The 19,519-nt window shown below is 39.3% G+C and overlaps 1 protein-coding gene across 1 annotated transcript in view; it reads left to right on the top strand.

Annotated features, from left to right (window-relative positions):
- shank1 (SH3 and multiple ankyrin repeat domains 1) overlaps positions 1 to 19,519 on the top strand; it is a 72,099-nt gene that overhangs the window by 2,005 nt on the left and 50,575 nt on the right. Inside the window, exons 2-4 of the mRNA XM_053618602.1 lie at positions 12,096 to 12,299; positions 15,777 to 15,848; positions 16,474 to 16,582. Coding sequence (XP_053474577.1) covers positions 12,096 to 12,299; positions 15,777 to 15,848; positions 16,474 to 16,582 — 385 coding nt within the window. The remainder of the gene's footprint in view (positions 1 to 12,095; positions 12,300 to 15,776; positions 15,849 to 16,473; positions 16,583 to 19,519) is intronic.

The raw sequence follows: 19,519 nt of genomic DNA, 5'->3' as shown, positions 1-19,519 counted from the left end.
TAATTAGTGTTTTATTCCTCTTACACCACACCCACTTACAGTATTAAAGAATGACGTTGTACTTTTTATCTGTTTATAGTTACATTTAATGTTGTTCAGCTATAAACAGTCGCTCCCTCACCAGCGTCTCTCTCTTTTCTCTCTCTCCTGAACTGAAACGCAGTGTGTTGTGTTACAGAGAAACTTGTTCTCTCTCTCTTTCTTGTTCTCTCTTTCTTTCTTTCTTTCTTTTATGTTCTCTCTCTCTCTCTCTCTTTCTTTCTTGTTCTTTCTTTCTTTCTTTTTTGTTCTCTCTCTCTTTCTTTCTTTCTTTCTTTCTTGTTCTCTCTTTCTCTTTCTTTCTTGTTCTCTCTCTCTTTCTTTCTTGTTTTCTCACTTTCTTTCTTTGTTGTTCTTTCTTTCTTTCTTTCTTTCTTGTTCTCTCTCTCTCTCTCTCTCTCTCTCTCTTTCTTTCTTTCTTGTTTTCTCTCTCTTTCTCTCTGAGGAACTGGAACTAAGGAAACGATGAGAACTAGGAGAACTCAGGAAAACTCATCTCTCTCTCTCTCTCTTTTCCTCTCTCTGTCTCTATCTATTTTCCTTTCTTGTTTTCTCCCCCTCTTTTTGTCTCTCTCTCTCCATCCCATTCAGCTCGAGAGCTCTCAGTCGTCTCTCAGTCGTCTGTCAGTCGTCTCACTGTACTCGTAGTGATTCAGCACAGCTCAGTTAAGTTATTCATTCGATGTGATGTGTTTAATCAGAGCACATCGCTTCCTCTTCTACAGCTCTGAATAATCACCGCGCGCCAGACGTACTGAGGAGCTTCTTCCTGTTTTTACACTTAACTCATCCCCTGGTTATCCCTCTGGGGAACCCTTAAAGATAACAACAACAACAACAATAACAACAACAAGTAAATGTGTGCTTAAGTGCCGAGCACAATTCATGTGTATTTAAGGGAGAATCAGGATAAAATTGAATCATTGCAGAAATGTTGTGTGGAAATGGAAAGTACGGCTGAAACTTTTCCACTTCATGTCTTATTTATTTATTTGCTCAGTGTATATAGCTCCTTTCTAATACAAGCTATGTAGCATCTATCAATTTAAGAACAGAGTAGGGATCTTCTTTAAGGAGTAGAAAAGGAAGAGTAATATCGGTGTTTAAGCTGCGTTAGTAAACGAAGCGCTAATGTCAGATGATGTCAGCATTTTGCAGCTGCGCCTCCTCACGTCTCACGTCTGACACACAAGAGCTGTTTTATCCCACTTAAACACAGACATGGTTTGTGCGAGACGCTTTGTAACTGTGTGTGTGTGTGTGTGTGTGTGTGTGTGTGTGTGTGTGTAGAGATCTTATCCAAGCAGATTTGCCTTTCAGATCTGCAGAGCTCGACAGAATCATCTTCATCTTCATCTGTCCTCTAGATACAGCGCTGAGAGCGAGAGCGAGCGAGCGAGAGAGCGAGAGAGAGAGAGACACAGAGAGCTCGCTCAAGGACACACATTCATTTTTCTTTCTATCTTTCTTTCTTTCTGGCTCTGTCTCATTCTCTTTCTTTCTTGTTCTCTTCTTTCTTTCTTTCTTTCTTTCTTTCTTCATTAAAGTCACACTCGGCACCGACACTGAAACCTGAAACTGACAAGAAAAAACAAAAAAACCCAAAATGGCCGCCAAGAGACGCGACAGATTGAGTGGACCCTGAAAGAGACAAAATGTGACTTTCCCTGATTTCAGATAGACGGAGGATAAAAGCCGGAGGGAAGGAGAGGAAAAGGACGGGAATGAAGAGAGGGAGAGAGAGGGAGAGAGAGAGGGAGAGAGAGGGAGAGAGAGAGGATAAAATCCTCTATACCCCACACTGCTGAAGAGACTCAGTCATGTGAGACATGATGCTGTAATTCTCTCTTTGAGCTGGAATACAGGAAGATGGTTTTAATCAGAAAAGAACACATGTTCTACCTGTACATCATAGTGTTCTAACACAAAGAAAACACAAATAAAGACGTGCACTTCTCTTCAGCAAGAGTATTCTCTTAAGGATTCTTTGGTTGTCCTTCTCTGGGGGAACACATCAAAGGTCTTTAATTGCCCCTCTCTGGGAGCTGTTACAGGTTTTTTGGTTTTCCCTCCCTGGGAGAACCCATGAAGTTCTCTCTGAACTGTTAAAGGGTCTTCAGTTGTCCCATTGGTTGAAACTATAAAGTTCTCTGGTTGTCCCTCTTGAGGAACATTTAAGGGTTCTTATTTACCCCTCTCTGGGAAAGGTTCTTATCCCTCTGGGTGAAACCATAAAGACCTTTGGTTGTGCCGCTGGGGGAACTGTCAAAGGTACTTTGGTTGTCCCTCTCAGGGTGATACCATAAAGTACTTTGGTTGTGGCTTTGGGGGAACCCTTAAAGGTTCTCTGGTTGGTGCTCTGGAAGAACACATAATGGTTCTTTTGATTGTCCCTCTCAGGAGGAAGACATAAAAGTTGTTCGGTTGTCTCATTGAGTGAACCCTTAAAGGTTCTTCGGTTTTCCCTCTGTAGGAACCTGTAAAGTGTCTTTGGTTGTCCCAGTGTGGAACCGCAAGAGGTTCCTCACTTTTTCCTCCGCAGGTAAATGCTTAAAGGTTCTTTGCTCGTCCCTCTGGGTGAAGCCATAAAGCTCTTTGGTTGTGCCCCTGGTTTTAAAAGCTCTTGGGTTTAAAAACCGTCCTGGTTCAAACTTCCTTAAAAAAAAAAAGCTTGATGTACATGTCAGCGGTTGCCATGTGTGGGCGGGGATTATTCCTGGGCTTGGTTGATGGCAGCATGTAACAGTGTGATGTGTAATTTCAGTGTTTTTGGTTGGTATCCTGCAGCTTCCTGCACCGGAGCAGCTCAGAGGAACCGAGGAACACTCTGCCTGTGTTTCTCCTGCTTTTAGTGTTGCTAAGTGGTTCTGCGTGTCTGCCACGTCTCCCACTCCTGCAGCACTTCGAGTTCTTCATCGGTGACGGCGTCACGCTGGAAATGAAAGAAAAAGGCTTAAAAACACACAGAGTTCATCTGCAGAATGCTTGTAGGAGTCTCTCTCTCTCTCTCTCTCTCAGCTTTTGTGCGAGTGTTCATAAATAGTCAAATAAATCTGCTGTGCAGTACAGTATCTCTTCTCAGGCTGTTGAATTCATCATCGATCTGTGTGTGTATGTGTGTGTGTGTGTGTGTGTGTGTGTGTGTGTGTTGGAAAGGGGATTAAATGAACGTTGTGTGTGTTGCTAGTTTATGTGTGAATCCAAGAAAAGGATAATTCACAGCCGCCTCTTTATTCGACTAAGCGCCCATCGAAGATTAATTGGTGCAAGATGACGAGACAGGAGAACACACACACACACACACACACACCTTGGTTAATCTCTGGTCAACAGTTTAGCCACTGAGCAATTAGCAGTCCTGCGCCGTAATTAAAACTAAACGCTCACCAGTGCTCTGGAGGTGTCGAGTGTATGAACATCAAAACCACCGGCGCTTAAAGGTTTCTGTATATACTATACCTTTACTGGCGTATATAAAGGTTTCTATATATACTATACCTTTACTGGCGTATATAAAGGTTTCTATATATACTATACCTTTACTGGCGTATATAAAGGTTTCTATATATACTATACCTTTACCGGCGTATATAAAGGTTTCTATATATACTATACCTTTACCGGCGTATATAAAGGTTTCTATATATACTATACCTTTACCGGCGTATATAAAGGTTTCTATATATACTATACCTTTACCGGCGTATATAAAGGTTTCTATATATACTATACCTTTACCGGCGTATATAAAGGTTTCTGTATATACTATACCTTTACCGGCGTATATAAAGGTTTCTGTATATACTATACCTTTACCGGCGTATATAAAGGTTTCTGTATATACTATACCTTTACCGGCGTATATAAAGGTTTCTATATATACTATACCTTTACCGGCGTATATAAAGGTTTCTATATATACTATACCTTTACCGGCGTATATAAAGGTTTCTGTATATACTATACCTTTACCGGCGTATATAAAGGTTTCTGTATATACTATACCTTTACCGGCGTATATAAAGGTTTCTGTATATACTATACCTTTACCGGCGTATATAAAGGTTTCTGTATATACTATACCTTTACCGGCGTATATAAAGGTTTCTGTATATACTATACCTTTACCGGCGTATATAAAGGTTTCTATATATACTATACCTTTACCGGCGTATATAAAGGTTTCTATATATACTATACCTTTACCGGCGTATATAAAGGTTTCTATATATACTATACCTTTACCGGCGTATATAAAGGTTTCTAGATATACTATACCTTTACCGGCGTATATAAAGGTTTCTATATATACTATACCTTTATATATTTATTTTCTATAAGTTTCCTTAAGTTGACGTAATAATTATTCATATTGTGACGTTTAATGTTGTAGAACGTCTGCAAAATAAGGTAGGTAATGTTCTCACTTACATTATAGCAGCTGTAAACATTCGTTCCCTCACATCCCTCTCTTTATTCTCTCTCTTTATTCCCTCTCTCTTTATTCCCTCTCTTTATTCCCTCTCTCTTTATTCCCTCTCTCTTTATTCTCTCTCTTTATTCCCTCTCTTTATTCCCTCTCTTTATTCTTTCTCTTTATTCCCTCTCTTTATTCTCTCTCTTTATTCCCTCTCTCTTTATTCCCTCTCTTTATTCCCTCTCTCTTTATTCCCTCTCTCTTTATTCTCTCTCTTTATTCCCTCTCTTTATTCCCTCTCTTTATTCTTTCTCTTTATTCCCTCTCTTTATTCTCTCTCTTTATTCCCTCTCTTTATTCTTTCTCTTTATTCCCTCTCTTTATTCTCTCTCTTTATTCCCTCTCTTTATTCTCTCTCTTTATTCCCTCTCTCTTTATTCCCTCTCTCTTTATTCTCTCTCTTTATTCCCTCTCTTTATTCCCTCTCTTTATTCCCTCTCTTTATTCTTTCTCTTTATTCTTTCTCTTTATTCTTTCTCTTTGTTCCCTCTCTTTGTTCCCTCTCTTTATTCCCTCTCTTTATTCCCTCTCTTTGTTCCCTCTCTTTATTCCCTCTCTTTATTCCCTCTCTTTATTCCCTCTCTTTGTTCCCTCTCTTTATTCTTTCTCTTTATTCCCTCTCTTTATTCCCTCTCTTTATTCCCTCTCTTTGTTCCCTCTCTTTATTCTTTCTCTTTATTCCCTCTCTTTATTCCCTCTCTTTATTCCCTCTCTTTATTCCCTCTCTTTGTTCCCTCTCTTTATTCTTTCTCTTTATTCTTTCTCTTTATTCCCTCTCTTTATTCCCTCTCTTTATTCCCTCTCTTGAAGTTAATCACACAGTAAAGTGTAAACCCCTCTGTCTGGAACGTGTTGGAAAACTTAAAGCTACAGCTTTACCCCTAACTGTTATGACGCGCTGACACTGGAGACTCCTTCCATACATCTTACACAATAAACATCTCCTTACAGAAAACTTCACTATTATACAGTTTTCTTTGTCAAATATATCATTTAATCCATGCATTATTAGAGATACTGTATAAGACACTGTATAAGACCCTGATTATTTACGATTATTCGCATAGATTATCTCGAAAGGGGTTTTCTTGGCATCTTGTTACTACAATGATAAAATACGATTATTATCCGGAATAGTAAAATTCAGATATTTACTGTTCTCTGGTCCAATTTAGTAACGAAACAGCTTTAATATACTTTATAAATGTATTGCTTCGTTTTTTCAGAGTAAAAAGACTTCACAGCTCAATATTCTTTCCTATAAATTTCGACTCAGAATAAGACTCTTAATAATAAACACAATTAGAATCGACATAAATAAATAAACCATTTGAATAGACAGCAAAAAACAAACAAACAAAGAGATACAGCTAGTTACTTCATTTAAACTCGGCTCACTGATAATGAATGAAGAAATGAAAAACGATGATCGTGTTGGAAATGGAAAGACTCCCCCCAACCTCCCCCCCCCAACCCCCTCCCCGCCCTTGCCGTTATTTTAGCATCTCTTTTTACACACCCTCTTCTTTTCTCTTGCAGTCTTTTTGTCGGATTTTTCTATGTGTATAATTCCGGCACTTTCGGGTCTGTTCTACATCGCAGCTCATTTGGCCTCGATCAGCTGTAATTGCTGCGTAATTGCAGTTTAATGAGATCGGGGAGAGACGAGTGGTGCGCAAACCTGCCGAGCCTGCGGGAGAGCATCCAGGGCCTCATGAAGACACCTTCACGAACACACAAACACACGCGGTACACGTGTACACACTCCTCATGATGTGATCATACCTCGAACACTGATGAGAAAATAGATACGCTAGAAAACAACACTGTACCGCCTCCTTAATCACTCCGATCAGGTATTCGTTATGAGGTAGTGTTATAAACACGATCGTCGCACTGTAATTGAAGTGAAGTACCCTACGTAGGCCGCACATTTAGGTCGAGTTTACAGGTTAAAGATGGCCGTGTTTGGAGAACAGCTGCATCTTTTGGGCAGATGTCAAGGCAGCATCATTTCTTCCGTAATTATTTTCCATCATTTCTTTTCACTAGATCCTTTAAAGTTGTTCTCTGACTAATCCCCTCATGCGCTCTTGAGCCACTTACTCACTGACTCAACCATAGCTGGGACTCACACAAAGCGATGTGGTGAGCTGTATGAAATCCTGTGTGGAGTTTCCTCAAAAGCCGCAGTTGTGCCGTACTCTCTCCATTTGTTAAATAATGGATTTAATATTCAAAGTTTGGATTTTTTTTTTTTGGTTTTTATAACCAAACCAAAGTTCTCCAGAACTCCTTGTGTTCTTGAGGCTGTTTGTTTAGGTAACACGCTCCGGGTTCTTCCAGGAACAGGAACAGGTGTATTTATATTGAGGTCACATGATACTTTATTTACATTCAGGTCGAATTTATTTATTTGTAAATAATTTTGCAAATAAACTATATATATATATATATATATATATATATATATATATATATATATATATATATATATATATATATATAGTGTCGTCGTCCCCCCCCACCCGCTTTATTATGGATTAATTTGTGAAGATGGGAACAGTGTTATATAAGTTAAACAAGGTATTATTACTGTGTTAGCATAAATACTACCTAAAAGAGGAAAGAGAGAAAGATAGAAGCGATTTAGGTAAATCGATGAAATGGTGTAGGTTGGGATGGAGAGGTAATGAGGAGGAGGAGGGGGAGGAGGAGTGAGTGCTGAGACAACAGCAGGAGAACAAATATAATACACTGTGTGCATTAATGTGCATTTAAGGGCTGCTGAGAAAACAATGAAGTTAAACGAAAACAGCCAAAAAGCGAAAGAATGTTTGATCAGTGGACACACTAAAAGGAGGAAGAGTAGAACAACGAGGGACGCAGAGAAGAGAGAGCAGGGAAGAAAGGGAGAAAGAGGGAGAAGAGGGAAGAGAAGGTTATTTCCCTGCAGAACTCATTAAACACTTTCTAAATCCCACTGCACTTGTCCTGAAGAAAAAGACCTGCGAGAGAGAGAGAGAGAGAGAGAGAGAGAGAGAGAGAGAGAGAGAGAGAGAATGGGTGGAATAAGAGATCATAAGGCAGAGAGGACAGAAAGATGATGTTTATAAAGTGTAATGAGAAATGAGTAAAAAAAAAAACAAGACGAGGCCTTAAGAAAGAAATAAAATAGAGAGAAAATCCCCCTGATAAAAATGAAGAACAGCAGGAAGAAAAAAGGATGAGTGGACAGAGAGAGAGAGGGATACTGAGTAAGATGGGTGGTGGTTGAAGATGGTGGGCGGCTTAGAGTGACAGATGAATGGATAGGTGTAAGGCTAGAGAAAAAAGGTGAATGGGGAGATGGACTCAAAGTGTAAGAGAGAAGGATGAATAAATGAATAGAGATGGAATGAAATGAATTGGGTAATAGATGAAAACGTGGATGGATGGATGGAAAGATGATGGACAGTTGAAAGATTGATGGAGAGATGGATGGGTGGGAAAATGTTGGATATTTGAAAAATGGAATGGATGGATGGAGAGAGGGTTAAGAGATAAGGGGATGGATGCAAAGATGGATAGATGGAGACAATGAATGGGAAAAGGATGGAGAGATGATGGATGGAGGTTGGGCAGATGGACAGATGAAAAATGAAAATATAGGTGATGGGGAAATTAATTGGAAGATGGATGGATGGATGGATGAATAGATTGACAGAGAGGCAATGGATGTAAAGATGATGAATGGAGAAATGATGGATGGAGAGATGATGGGTGGATGGAGAAATGCAGGATGGAGAGATTATGTTTGGAGTAATGATGGATATAAATATGAGTGGAGAGATGATGATTGAGAGATAATGGATGAAGAGATGGATGGCGAAATGATGGATATAGATATGACTGGATGGAGCGATGATGGATGGAGAAATGATGGATGTAGACATGAATGGATAGAGAGATGATGGATGGAGAGATGATGGATTGAGTAATGATGGATATAGACATGAGTGGAGAGATGATGGATGGAGAACTGAAGGATGGAGAGATGATGGCTGGAGTAATTATGTATATAAACATGAGTGGAGAGATGATGGGTTGAGAGATGATGGATGGAGAGATGATGGATTGAGTAATGATGGATATAGACGTGAGTGGAGAGATGATGGATGGAGAACTGAAGGATGGAGAGATGATGGCTGGAGTAATTATGTATATAAACATGAGTGGAGAGATGATGGGTTGAGAGATGATGGATGGAGAGATGATGGATTGAGTAATGATGGATATAGACGTGAGTGGAGAGATGATGGATGGAGAAATGCTGGTGTAGGGAATCTAGCCAGCGGGGGACAGAGCACAGACACACAGGAGGCTGTTTCGGTGTCACTCGGTGAGAAATCTTTATTCAAAATAGTTCATGAGAGGGTGTGTGTAGACGTGGGGGTGTGAGGTGAAGTGTTTAGTCGCCGCGGGTTGCCGAGGGCGTGCTGGGGGTTTCCCAAGTAGCGGGGATCCCATTCTGCTGTCAGGGAAAGCCGCGGGTGCAGCCAGGGGGCGGAGTCTTGCTCGCATCTGGCTTGCCTGGAAAACACACAGCAGAGGTTAGCGCATACACCTCGAGAGCCTTCTCTCCCTTGCGAGCGGAGTATCGCCCCTTTTATACTCTCCCCTCGGCTGCTGGATGGTGGAATCTTTCCCGCCACCACGCGCTCTCCGGCTGTCCAAAACATTGGTGGTGCTGAAGCGGAGCTGTCTCTTCAGCACCACACCGGCAGTTGCGAGAGGAGCGATCTTTGTCTCTTGTGCGTCGGCCATCGGCCTGTTGCCACAATGGATATAGACATGAATGGAGAGATGATGGACGGAGAGTTGATGGACAGAGAGATGATGGATGGAGAAATGATGGATATAGACATGAATGGAGAAATGATGGATGTAGACATGAATGGAGAGATGATGGACAAAGAGATGATGGATGGAGAGTTGATGGATGGAGAGATGAGGGATGGAGAAATGATGGATATAGACATGAATGGAGAGATTATGGATGGAGAGATGATGGATGGAGAGATGATGAATGGAGAGTTGATGGATGGAGAGATGAAGGTTGGAGTAATTATGGATATAGACATGAATGGAGAGATTATGGATGGGGAGATAATGGATGGAGAGATGATGGTTGGAGTAATTATGGATACAGACATGAGTGGACAGATAATGGATGGAGCGATGATGGATATAGACATGAATGGAGAAATTATAGATGGAGAGATGATGGATGGAGAAATGATGGATGGAGAGATGATGGATATAGACATGATGCAGAGATGAATGGAGAGATAATGGATGGAGAGATGATGGATATAGACATGAGTGGAGAGCTGATGGATGGAGAGATAATGGATGGAGAGATGATGGATATAGACATGATGCAGAGATGAATGGAGAGATGATGGATGGAGAGATGATGGATGGAGAGATGATGGATATAGACATGATGCAGAGATGAATGGAGAGATGATGGATGGAGAGATGATGGATATAGACATGATGCAGAGATGAATGGAGAGATGATGGATGGAGAGATGATGGATGGAGAGATGAAGGATATAGACATGATGCAGAGATGAATGGAGAGATGATGGATGGAGAGAAGATGGATGGAGAGATGATGATGGAGAGATGATGAATGGAGAGATGATGGATGGAGAGATGATGGATGGAGAGATGATGGATATAGACATGATGCAGAGATGAATGGAGAGATGATGGATGGAGAGATGATGGATGGAGAGCTGATGGATATAGACATGATGCAGAGATGAATGGAGAGATGATGGATGGAGAGATGATGCATATAGACATAATGCAGAGATGATGAATGGAGAGATGATGAATGGAGAGATGATGAATGGAGAGATGATGGATGGAGAGATGACGGATGTATCACTGTTTGTTGTATGCCATGTAATTTTGCATGTTAAATATTAATAGTGTGTATCAGATTGTTCTGCGATGAGTTTGTGTGGAACATCTCAGTTCTCTGCAGAATTACGATTATTACGCACCGTTGGTTATAATAATTTTAGAAAGTGGAGCATGAGGAACAGTGGAATGTACACCCCTAATCACTACTCACACATACACACACACACACACACACACACACACTTGTATATACATACTTGAGTACACACACACACACACACACACACACACACACACCATTGTATATACAAATTTGCATATACACACATGCATACACTCGCACACACACACACTTGTATACACAGAGTTCCATACACACACACACACACACACACACACACACACACACTATACCATAGTGCTCCATCTCCTAGGGACCGGGATGTTTCCATGACAACCTGCAGCTTGCTTCTCTAATGAGTTGGTTACCATGGCAATGCTGGTTGGCTGTGCATAAAATGTGTTTTTACACTGCACATACACGGCCGCAGGCCACACACACAAACACACACACAAACACACACACACACACACACACACACACACACCTGCATATATGCTGCGTGTATATGTGTGTATATATATATATATATATATATATTCACTTGCAGACATACACACACACAGTATACGGATATACAGTACACTTGCAGACAACTCACGCACAAACACACACTTCTTAAAATAAACACATAATTATTGGCACCCTTTATGAAAGTGTGAAAAATATAAATGTGTATTATAAACCTTTGACATACGAGTACGCTATATAGTTCTAATTTAATGTTTTGGGTTTTTTTTTCTCCAAACATTTTATTAATTTGATTCATTTTAAAGTGAAATTATAATAATTCAGAAACAGTTTGTTTTGTAAATGAATGCTACCTCCAAACCCAAATCCAGGTTTTCCTGAACTCTAACACTGTTCTTGCACGCAGGAACCGAAGGTCAGAAACTTGCACAAAACTGTAACGGCATTTTTTCAGGCTGTCACACACACACACCTGAAATTCTCACACAGCTGGGTGTGGATCTGTAGAGCTCCGGTTCCGTACACAATCTCTGATGGAGAGTCAATCGTCCACGAAGCGCCTGAGAGTCCCTCATTCCCGTCGTCTATCTCAAGCCGGCTGTGTGCTGCATTAACACTAGAGTTTGGCCAAAATTGGTCACATAAAAAAAAAAAAAAAAAAACTTTTTTTTTTTTTTTTTTTTTTTTTAATGTGACCAATTTTGTTATTTTACTGACAATAATGAAATTCTGTGAATTCAAACCTTCATTAAATGTTGGTTTTTATCATTTGAAATAAGGGGATACATATTTTTGCACGCAGCTGTAGGTGGATTATACATACGAATGTGATCTTGTCTTTATAAATTGTCTGCAGTGTTTTTTTTTTTTTTTTTTTTACAAAAAGAGGCAGAAATCTCACTGGAATCCGGAATGAGTGATGAAAACATATTGCATCATAACATGCAAGAGTCAGTTTCCAGTATGCAAATGCAGGCCATGCCACACTGGTTTACCTCTTTATCTCTCACTTTTTCTTTCTCTCTCTCTCTCTCTCTCTCTCTCTCTCTCTCTCTCTCCCCACTGCAGAAGTGTTTGCGCTTTAACCCTGAGGCAACGGTGTGGAAGGCGAAGCAGCAGGTGTTGTGTAGTCTCACTGAATCTCTGAAAGACGTCCTGAATTATGGCCTTTTCCAGCCAGCTACTGACGGACATGATGCCAAATTCCTGGAGGAGGAGAGGCCACTCCGAGATTACCCACAATCCTTTGAGAAAGGAGTGCCTTATCTGGAGGTAGAATTAACAGGGATGTAGATAAAACTGGGCACGATAAAAAGTCATTCATGAAAGAGTGAGGCGTAGGGGCTAGGGGTTATGTGTAGGGTATAGGCTGTAGGGTGTATGGTATAGGCTGTAGTGTGTAGGGTATAGGGTGTAGGGTGTATGGTATAGGCTGTAGGGTGTATGGTATAGGGTGTAGTGTGTATGGTATAGGGTGTAGGGTGTATGGTATAGGCTGTAGTGTGTATGGTATAGGCTATAGGGTGTATGGTATAGGCTGTAGGGTGTATGGTATAGGGTGTAGTGTGTATGGTATAGTGTACAGAGTGTAGGGTGTAGTGTGTAGGGTGTATGGTATAGGCTGTAGGGTGTATGGTATAGGGTGTAGTGTGTATGGTGTAGGGTGTAGGGTATATGGTATAGGCTGTAGGGTGTATGGTATAGGGTGTAGTGTGTATGGTATAGTGTACAGAGTGTTGGGTGTAGTGTGTAGGGTGTATGGTATAGGTTGTAGTGTGTATGGTATAGGTTGTAGTGTGTATGGTGTAGGGTGTAGGGTGTATGGTATAGGTTGTAGGGTGTATGGTATAGGGTGTAGTGTGTATGGTATAGGCTGTAGGGTGTATGGTATAGGGTGTAGTGTGTATGGTATAGTGTACAGAGTGTAGGGTTTAGTGTGTAGGGTGTATGGTATAAGCTGTAGGGTGTATGGTATAGGCTATAGGCTGTAGGGTGTAGGGATAGAGTGTGGTGTGTGTCATTGAGATGATGTGTAAGTGGTTTATTATATCACTGGTTCCTCAGATCGTTTGTTGCCGTGGTGATTTCTCAGTTCTGCATTAAGGTGAGTCATGACTTTGGGAAATAAACAGATATTGACAAATTCCTAAAGCCTCAATGCTCGATTTAAAACATGAAATAGCCAGGGTTTTGTTTCTAAGATCCCAAATTGTGTTGAGTTAAATGTAATAATTAGATTAGATTAAATTATTTGAGAAAATTAAATTAGAGAATATAACAGATTTGACTGCTTTCACTTTATATCTCAGAGGGAATTGAATTCTTTTTTTACCCATGTTATCTGACTGATGTCCTTGTTGAATACTGAAAATACTTGGACACAGTGTGTGTGTGTGCTGGAACACAATGCTGTGCGAGTTTGGGACAGACAAATGTAAAGATGTGACTTCTATAATTCACAAAAGTATAATAGTAGTACCATGAGTATCATAAAAATCATACCTCTTTATTTTTCTGTATTGTAACTCGGTACTGCTTAAAAGGTATTCAAAAATATATCGTAAATTCTGTCTGAGTCACATGATTCAGATTCCACCTGAGGCAAAGGATTTGCATTCTGCCCAAATCACACGATTTAGATTCTGGCCCAGTCAAATGATTCAGATTCAGCCAAAGTCACGTGATTCAGACCCTGCCTGAGTTATATGATTCAGATTCTGCTTGAGTCTAATGATTCACATTCTGCCCAAAATCACATCATTCAGAGTCTAGCCCAGTCACATGATTCAGATTCAGCCAGAGTCACATAATTCAGAGCCTGCCCAAGTCCACTGATTCAGAGTCTACCTGAATCACACAATTCGGATTCAACTCCACACCGTTAAAGGTATTCAAGAATATGTCATATATTATGCAACAGAGTCGAGATCATGGATTTAGAAGGTTCTGATAATATAATTGTAAAATTTCTCACATGTATTCAGTAGTTTGTAAATAATAGTTGTAACATTATTTTTGCAATCCAAAAATCCAAAAGCCAATCATGTGAATCAGAATTTAAAAGGTAACTGTAGTTTATATAAAAAGGTGTATGTGTGTGTGTGTGTGTGTGTGTGTATATATATATATATATATATATATATATATATATATATATATATATATATACACACACACATATCCAAAATTATATCCAAAATTTATAAGCCAGACATTCTTGGATTCCCTGTGTCGAGACAAACCCAGGCACCTTATGACATCTAATGAGAATTTCTGCATTTTTTGCTACTCCTCCTACAAATTTTGTCCAATTATCACCAGATTTGGCATATTTTATCATCAGAGTAAGCCTCAGGAAAGTTATTAAAATAATTTTTAATATTCCATACGATTTGCCCGTAATGGGTCAACGAATCTGACACTGAATCTGTGGCTCTGCTTTCCTGTGATTGCTTAGGCAACAATGGTAGCACGTCTGTGAGTCTGGGTGCTTGGCCCCCGAAAATGCTGCTTGCAGCTTTAAATTTTTTCATTGTTGTCATTGACCATCTTTTAACATTACAAAATTAAAAATCTAGGGCACACCAAATCGTAATTTTTTTTCCCCCGTCTGACTTAACGTGCCTTGTTCTTCATGCTGCTATTATTAAGGTATGGAACCAAAATAATTTTTTTAAAAACCCCATCATTTCATCACTTACCTAGCTGACAAAAACAAGAGGTGACAAATCCTTTGCCGTCATTTTAGTGATTTGTTCGGGTGATTTCACATCGGACCGTTCAAGCTGAGGCAGTGAACAGTGTTATTGACGTTTCCTTCAGCTACTGTTACTGCTGATGGATCGCGTGCTTGTATAGAGTGTTTGGTGTTGTGTAACTCTTACATACAACACTGTTGCTTTCTGCCTGAATGTAAGATGTGGCTTTCCCTTTTTCTATGCCAGTGTTTCTACCCAACTTTCTGTGACGCAATGAGCATGTTTGTAATTCTATCAAATTAAATGGGCACCAATGCTTTCAGTTAAACAGGGCTTTGCTGGTATGATTACCAGTTTTGCAAACTCAGATAAAAACAGAGAGCTTAGAAAGTCATAAAATGAAACAGTAATGTGTAAGATGAGTCACTTTCTGCACGAGTCATGTGATTCAGATTCTGCTTGAATCACATGACTCCTATATTTCCCGTCACACAATTCTGATTCTGCCTGAGTCAGGCTGTTCAGATTCTGCCTGAGTCGCATGATTCAGATTCTTTGCTGAGTCACATGATTAAAGTTCTGTCCGAATCACACAACTGAGCTTTTGCCCGAGTCACATTATTCAGATTCTGTTCTTCCTAAGTCACACAATTCAGATTCTAAATCAGGTGATTCAAATGAGTCAGTGATTCAGAATCTGCCCGAGTCACATAATTCAGATTCTGCCTGCCACATAATTTGATTCTTGTTCATTCGAGTGACATGATTAAATTTCTATCTGAATTGCATGATTCATGCGAGTTAAAAGATCGAGTTTCGGCCTGAGCCACATGATTCAGATTATGCCTGAGCTCTGTGATTCAGATTTCTCTTGAGATCCATAGTTCAGATTCTGCCAGCCATGGCTTTCCTTTTTAACACTTCCTGTGATCAAATGTAATCAATTTCCTGTTCACATCCCGTAGACGATGCAAGAAACATGTGTTGTTGTAGCGTGTGTAGTGTTGCATGTCTTTTTTATGCTAATTGTGTCTCTTTGTGTTTCCTTCAGTTTCGCTACAAAACCCGAGTGTATAAGCAGACCAACCTCGATGAGAAGCAACTCGCCAAGCTGCACACGAAGGTACTCCGCTGAGAGCTGTTCTGCTTTAATTGGACCGAATAGTGTGTGTGTTTGTGTCTGTGTGTGTTTGGATATGTATCCCAGATGGAATATGTGAATTCCTCCATTGCCTCATTAGCAGAGTCGGGTATAACGGATTACAAAGTAACGCATTACTGTAATCTAATGACTTTTTCTGATAACGCAGTAATGTAACGCATTACATTTTAAATTGATGTAATTTAATTACATTGACTGATGTCAATAAAATGACAATATTTTCTTAAACAATAAATTAGTAACGCAAGTAACAAGTAAAATGCATTTTTAAAATAAATCACATTTTGTGGATTAGTAAACTGATTACTTTTTACATGCAGTAATCAGTAATGTAATCAGATTATAATTTTAAAGTAGTAATTAGTACTCTGTAATGGATTCTTTTTTTTTTTAGTCCCTTACACAACACTGCTCATTAGGTAGTTTTACAATCTTTGTGTGTGTGTGTGTGTGTGTGTGTGTGTGTGTGTGTGTGTGTGTGTGTGTGTGTGTGCGTGCGCGCGTCTGTTTGTGTGTGTGTGTGGCTTCAATAAACTGAATTACATGCTCTTCAGCGCTGCCGTGTCGTCTCTGTCTCCCCCTACAGGCCAGTCTCAAGAAGTTCATGGAGTACGTCCAGTCCGGCAGCGTGGAGAAAGTGGCTAAGCTCCTGGACAAAGGGGTCGACCCTAACTATCATGACACCGATACAGGAGGTCAGAGGTCACCTTCTTTAACAAAACCACTGTAATCTACAGTCTAGTAAATAAACCATACACTAGAAATTTGTGTTCTTGTGTACTTTTGCGAACTGGGCGTGAAGATAAACAATAAAAAAGTTGTTCTAATAAAGGTATATGCTTGGGTTTGAGTTCAAATGAGAAGAAAAGTTTGTTTCATTAAAAAAAAAAAACTCATGAAATTAAAGACAGTCGTACCGCGTATAAAATCTCAGATGCTTCCACTATTTTGGAAATGTGTGCGCCATAATACGAAGCCCCACGGTGTTGAAGTTGAAGTTGAAACTTTGTGCATTGTTTTGCTTGAAAAAATACATTTATTTTGGAAGTCTGTGACACAAAACTGACGATCGCTGCAAATTAATCCAATATAAAGTTTTAGATTTGGAACTCTAGGAAAAGAAAGAGGTGCCAATACTTTTAAATACTAGTTAAACATGGCTTTACTAATATGATTTTTCTCAAAACTCTCAAGGTCACAATAATAATAATAATAATAATAATAATAATAATAATAATAATAATATAAACAAACGAGCAAACAAACAAATAAGGGGCACAATGGCTTAGTGGTTAGCTTGTTTGCCTCGCACCTCCAGGTTGGGGGTTTGATTCCTGCTTCCACCCTGGGGGGGGGATTTGCGTGTTCTCCCCATGCTTCAAGGGTTTTCTCCAGGTACTCCAGTTACAACATGTGTTGTAGGCTGATTGGCATGTCCAAATTGTCCGTAGTTTGTGATTGTGTGTGCGATTGTCCCCTGGGAGAGGATTTAGGCTCCCCGTGACCCTGTGTAGGATAAGAGGTGGAATAAATGGATGGATGGATAAACAAACAAACAAACAAACAGCCTGAGTCACTTCATTCCCACTTAACATCACTAAATAAGTAACTATTTACAAATGAGAAAACAAAATCATGAAAAAAAGAAGAATTCTACACACGTACAGTGCTGTATATTTTAGTACAAACCTTGTTATGGGTTTTTATTTCATGACGTCAGTACAAAAACATGTTTTCAGACATAAAACATAACGAAGGCTGCTGGGTTTCGCTGCAAAAATAAGAAGCGGCAGCCAAAGTCTCCAGAAGAACCCACGGCTGGTTCTGCAGACCTTCAGTAAAGCGCCGTCACACTGAATACTGACTTTATTTCATTTATTACTGCTTACTGCTCTTTATAGTATTTCATTTCAGTATTTCTGAAGGCATCTTTGCTCTACAGCTTTTCTGTGGATGTGCCTAAGACTTCTGCACACTTCTGTAGAAGTTTTCACAAAAAATAATGTACAGTTTTCTTTAAAAAAAAAAAAAAAAAAAGCAGTATAATGAGCAGCAAAAGCTGTATGAAGTATAATTAATAAATATTTGATGTAATATTTAGCTTTTTGGTTCACTGCGATACGGTTTGAAAATCCTCGAACATCTCAGATGAATGTTTTTTGCTTGTTTTTTAAAAAAAAATTTATTATTTGAAACGTGCTGTTTAAACGTGTTATGTTATTTGTGTTTTTTTGTTTTTTAGGACTTTTGTACAGATCACTATTGTGTGCTTTGATGTAGTCATGATGATTGTTGTGATTTTTGACGTTTTAATGTGTTTGGCTCCATCTAGTGGATGTTCTTTAGTCCTGTTGATAGAGATAAAACCTTAAAGAGACATTTTATTTGTTGGACGCTAACTGTGGTTTAGTGTATATGTATATTTAAGACAAACAAGCTTTTTGGTGTTGATCTGGTTAGAAACTCTGTGATGTTCGAGCAGTTTAGTCTTTATAAAGGCGCAGTAAACCCCATTTCATCAAACCAACAACAACAACAACAAACGTACACAATTTCCTTCTTTACCCCAAACAATGAAAACATGTTTAACACTAATCGTATGACTCCGCCCCCTTTAGGCCCCGCCCAAGGTGGAAGCTATAATGATGTGATTGGTAGGTAATAAGGTTTCACTTTGTGCTGGAATATTCTGTTTTCTATTCAACTTTGTATCGTTTTCAAAAGATATATTTATTAATGAATGATATAAAATGTTCTGGGATTAATGATATCTTGAAAAGAGTGCATGAGGATTTTGTCCTGTGAGTAGATGAAGGGGTCTGCAGTGACATTAAAAAACAAACACTTTAAGTGTATAAACAAACAAACAAACAAACAAATAAAATCATGAACCCCATTCTGATCACAGTGTAGATTTGCTTATGCAAATAATTAGCTATTTAAATATTTAGAACATAAAGCACATAAATATGGATTTATTTATTTATTTATTTATTTATTTATTTATTTGAGTCATTAGAGATTTCTTTGCGACAGAAACCCAAACCTTCACTGTTAAACTGCAGAGTTGATTATAAAATTGCATTTAAATTCAATGTGAAGTTTATTTAATGTGATGTTTACGTTATTAGGATGTGAATCAAATTCGTTCAATTCAAATGGCCGCTACGATAATGACAACAGTAACTGAGCAATAACTTAAATAAATAATGACCACAGGGACTGTGATCTCTAGCACTCTCACATCATTCATCATTCGAAATAAATAGAGAACCCTGAAGATAGATTTCTGTTACTCATGATCTACATTAGCTTCGTAGCTCCATATAACTCCAAACGGTGCTCGTAGTTCTGTCAGAAGAATCAACTCCAGGAATCGATAACAAAAAAACAAGCAAACAAACAAGCAAACAAACAAACATCACGAGTCTCGTGTTAAACGTCTTAAACTTGCAAAATGCCGAGCGTGAGCATGCCAGCAGTCTGACAGGACAGACTCCGAGAGATTAACACCTACTTCAGGCCTGAAGGGAATATTATTAGGGGTGTTTGACGCCTCACATGGCAGAGAGAGAGAGAGAGAGAGAGAGAGAGAAAGAGAGAGTGTGTGTGAGAGAGAGAGAGAGAGTGTG

This window comes from Ictalurus furcatus, chromosome 2 (genome assembly GCF_023375685.1).
Source record: "Ictalurus furcatus strain D&B chromosome 2, Billie_1.0, whole genome shotgun sequence".
Classification (NCBI taxonomy): Eukaryota; Metazoa; Chordata; class Actinopteri; order Siluriformes; family Ictaluridae; genus Ictalurus; species Ictalurus furcatus.
This window is presented reverse-complemented; position numbering and strand designations above follow the sequence as displayed.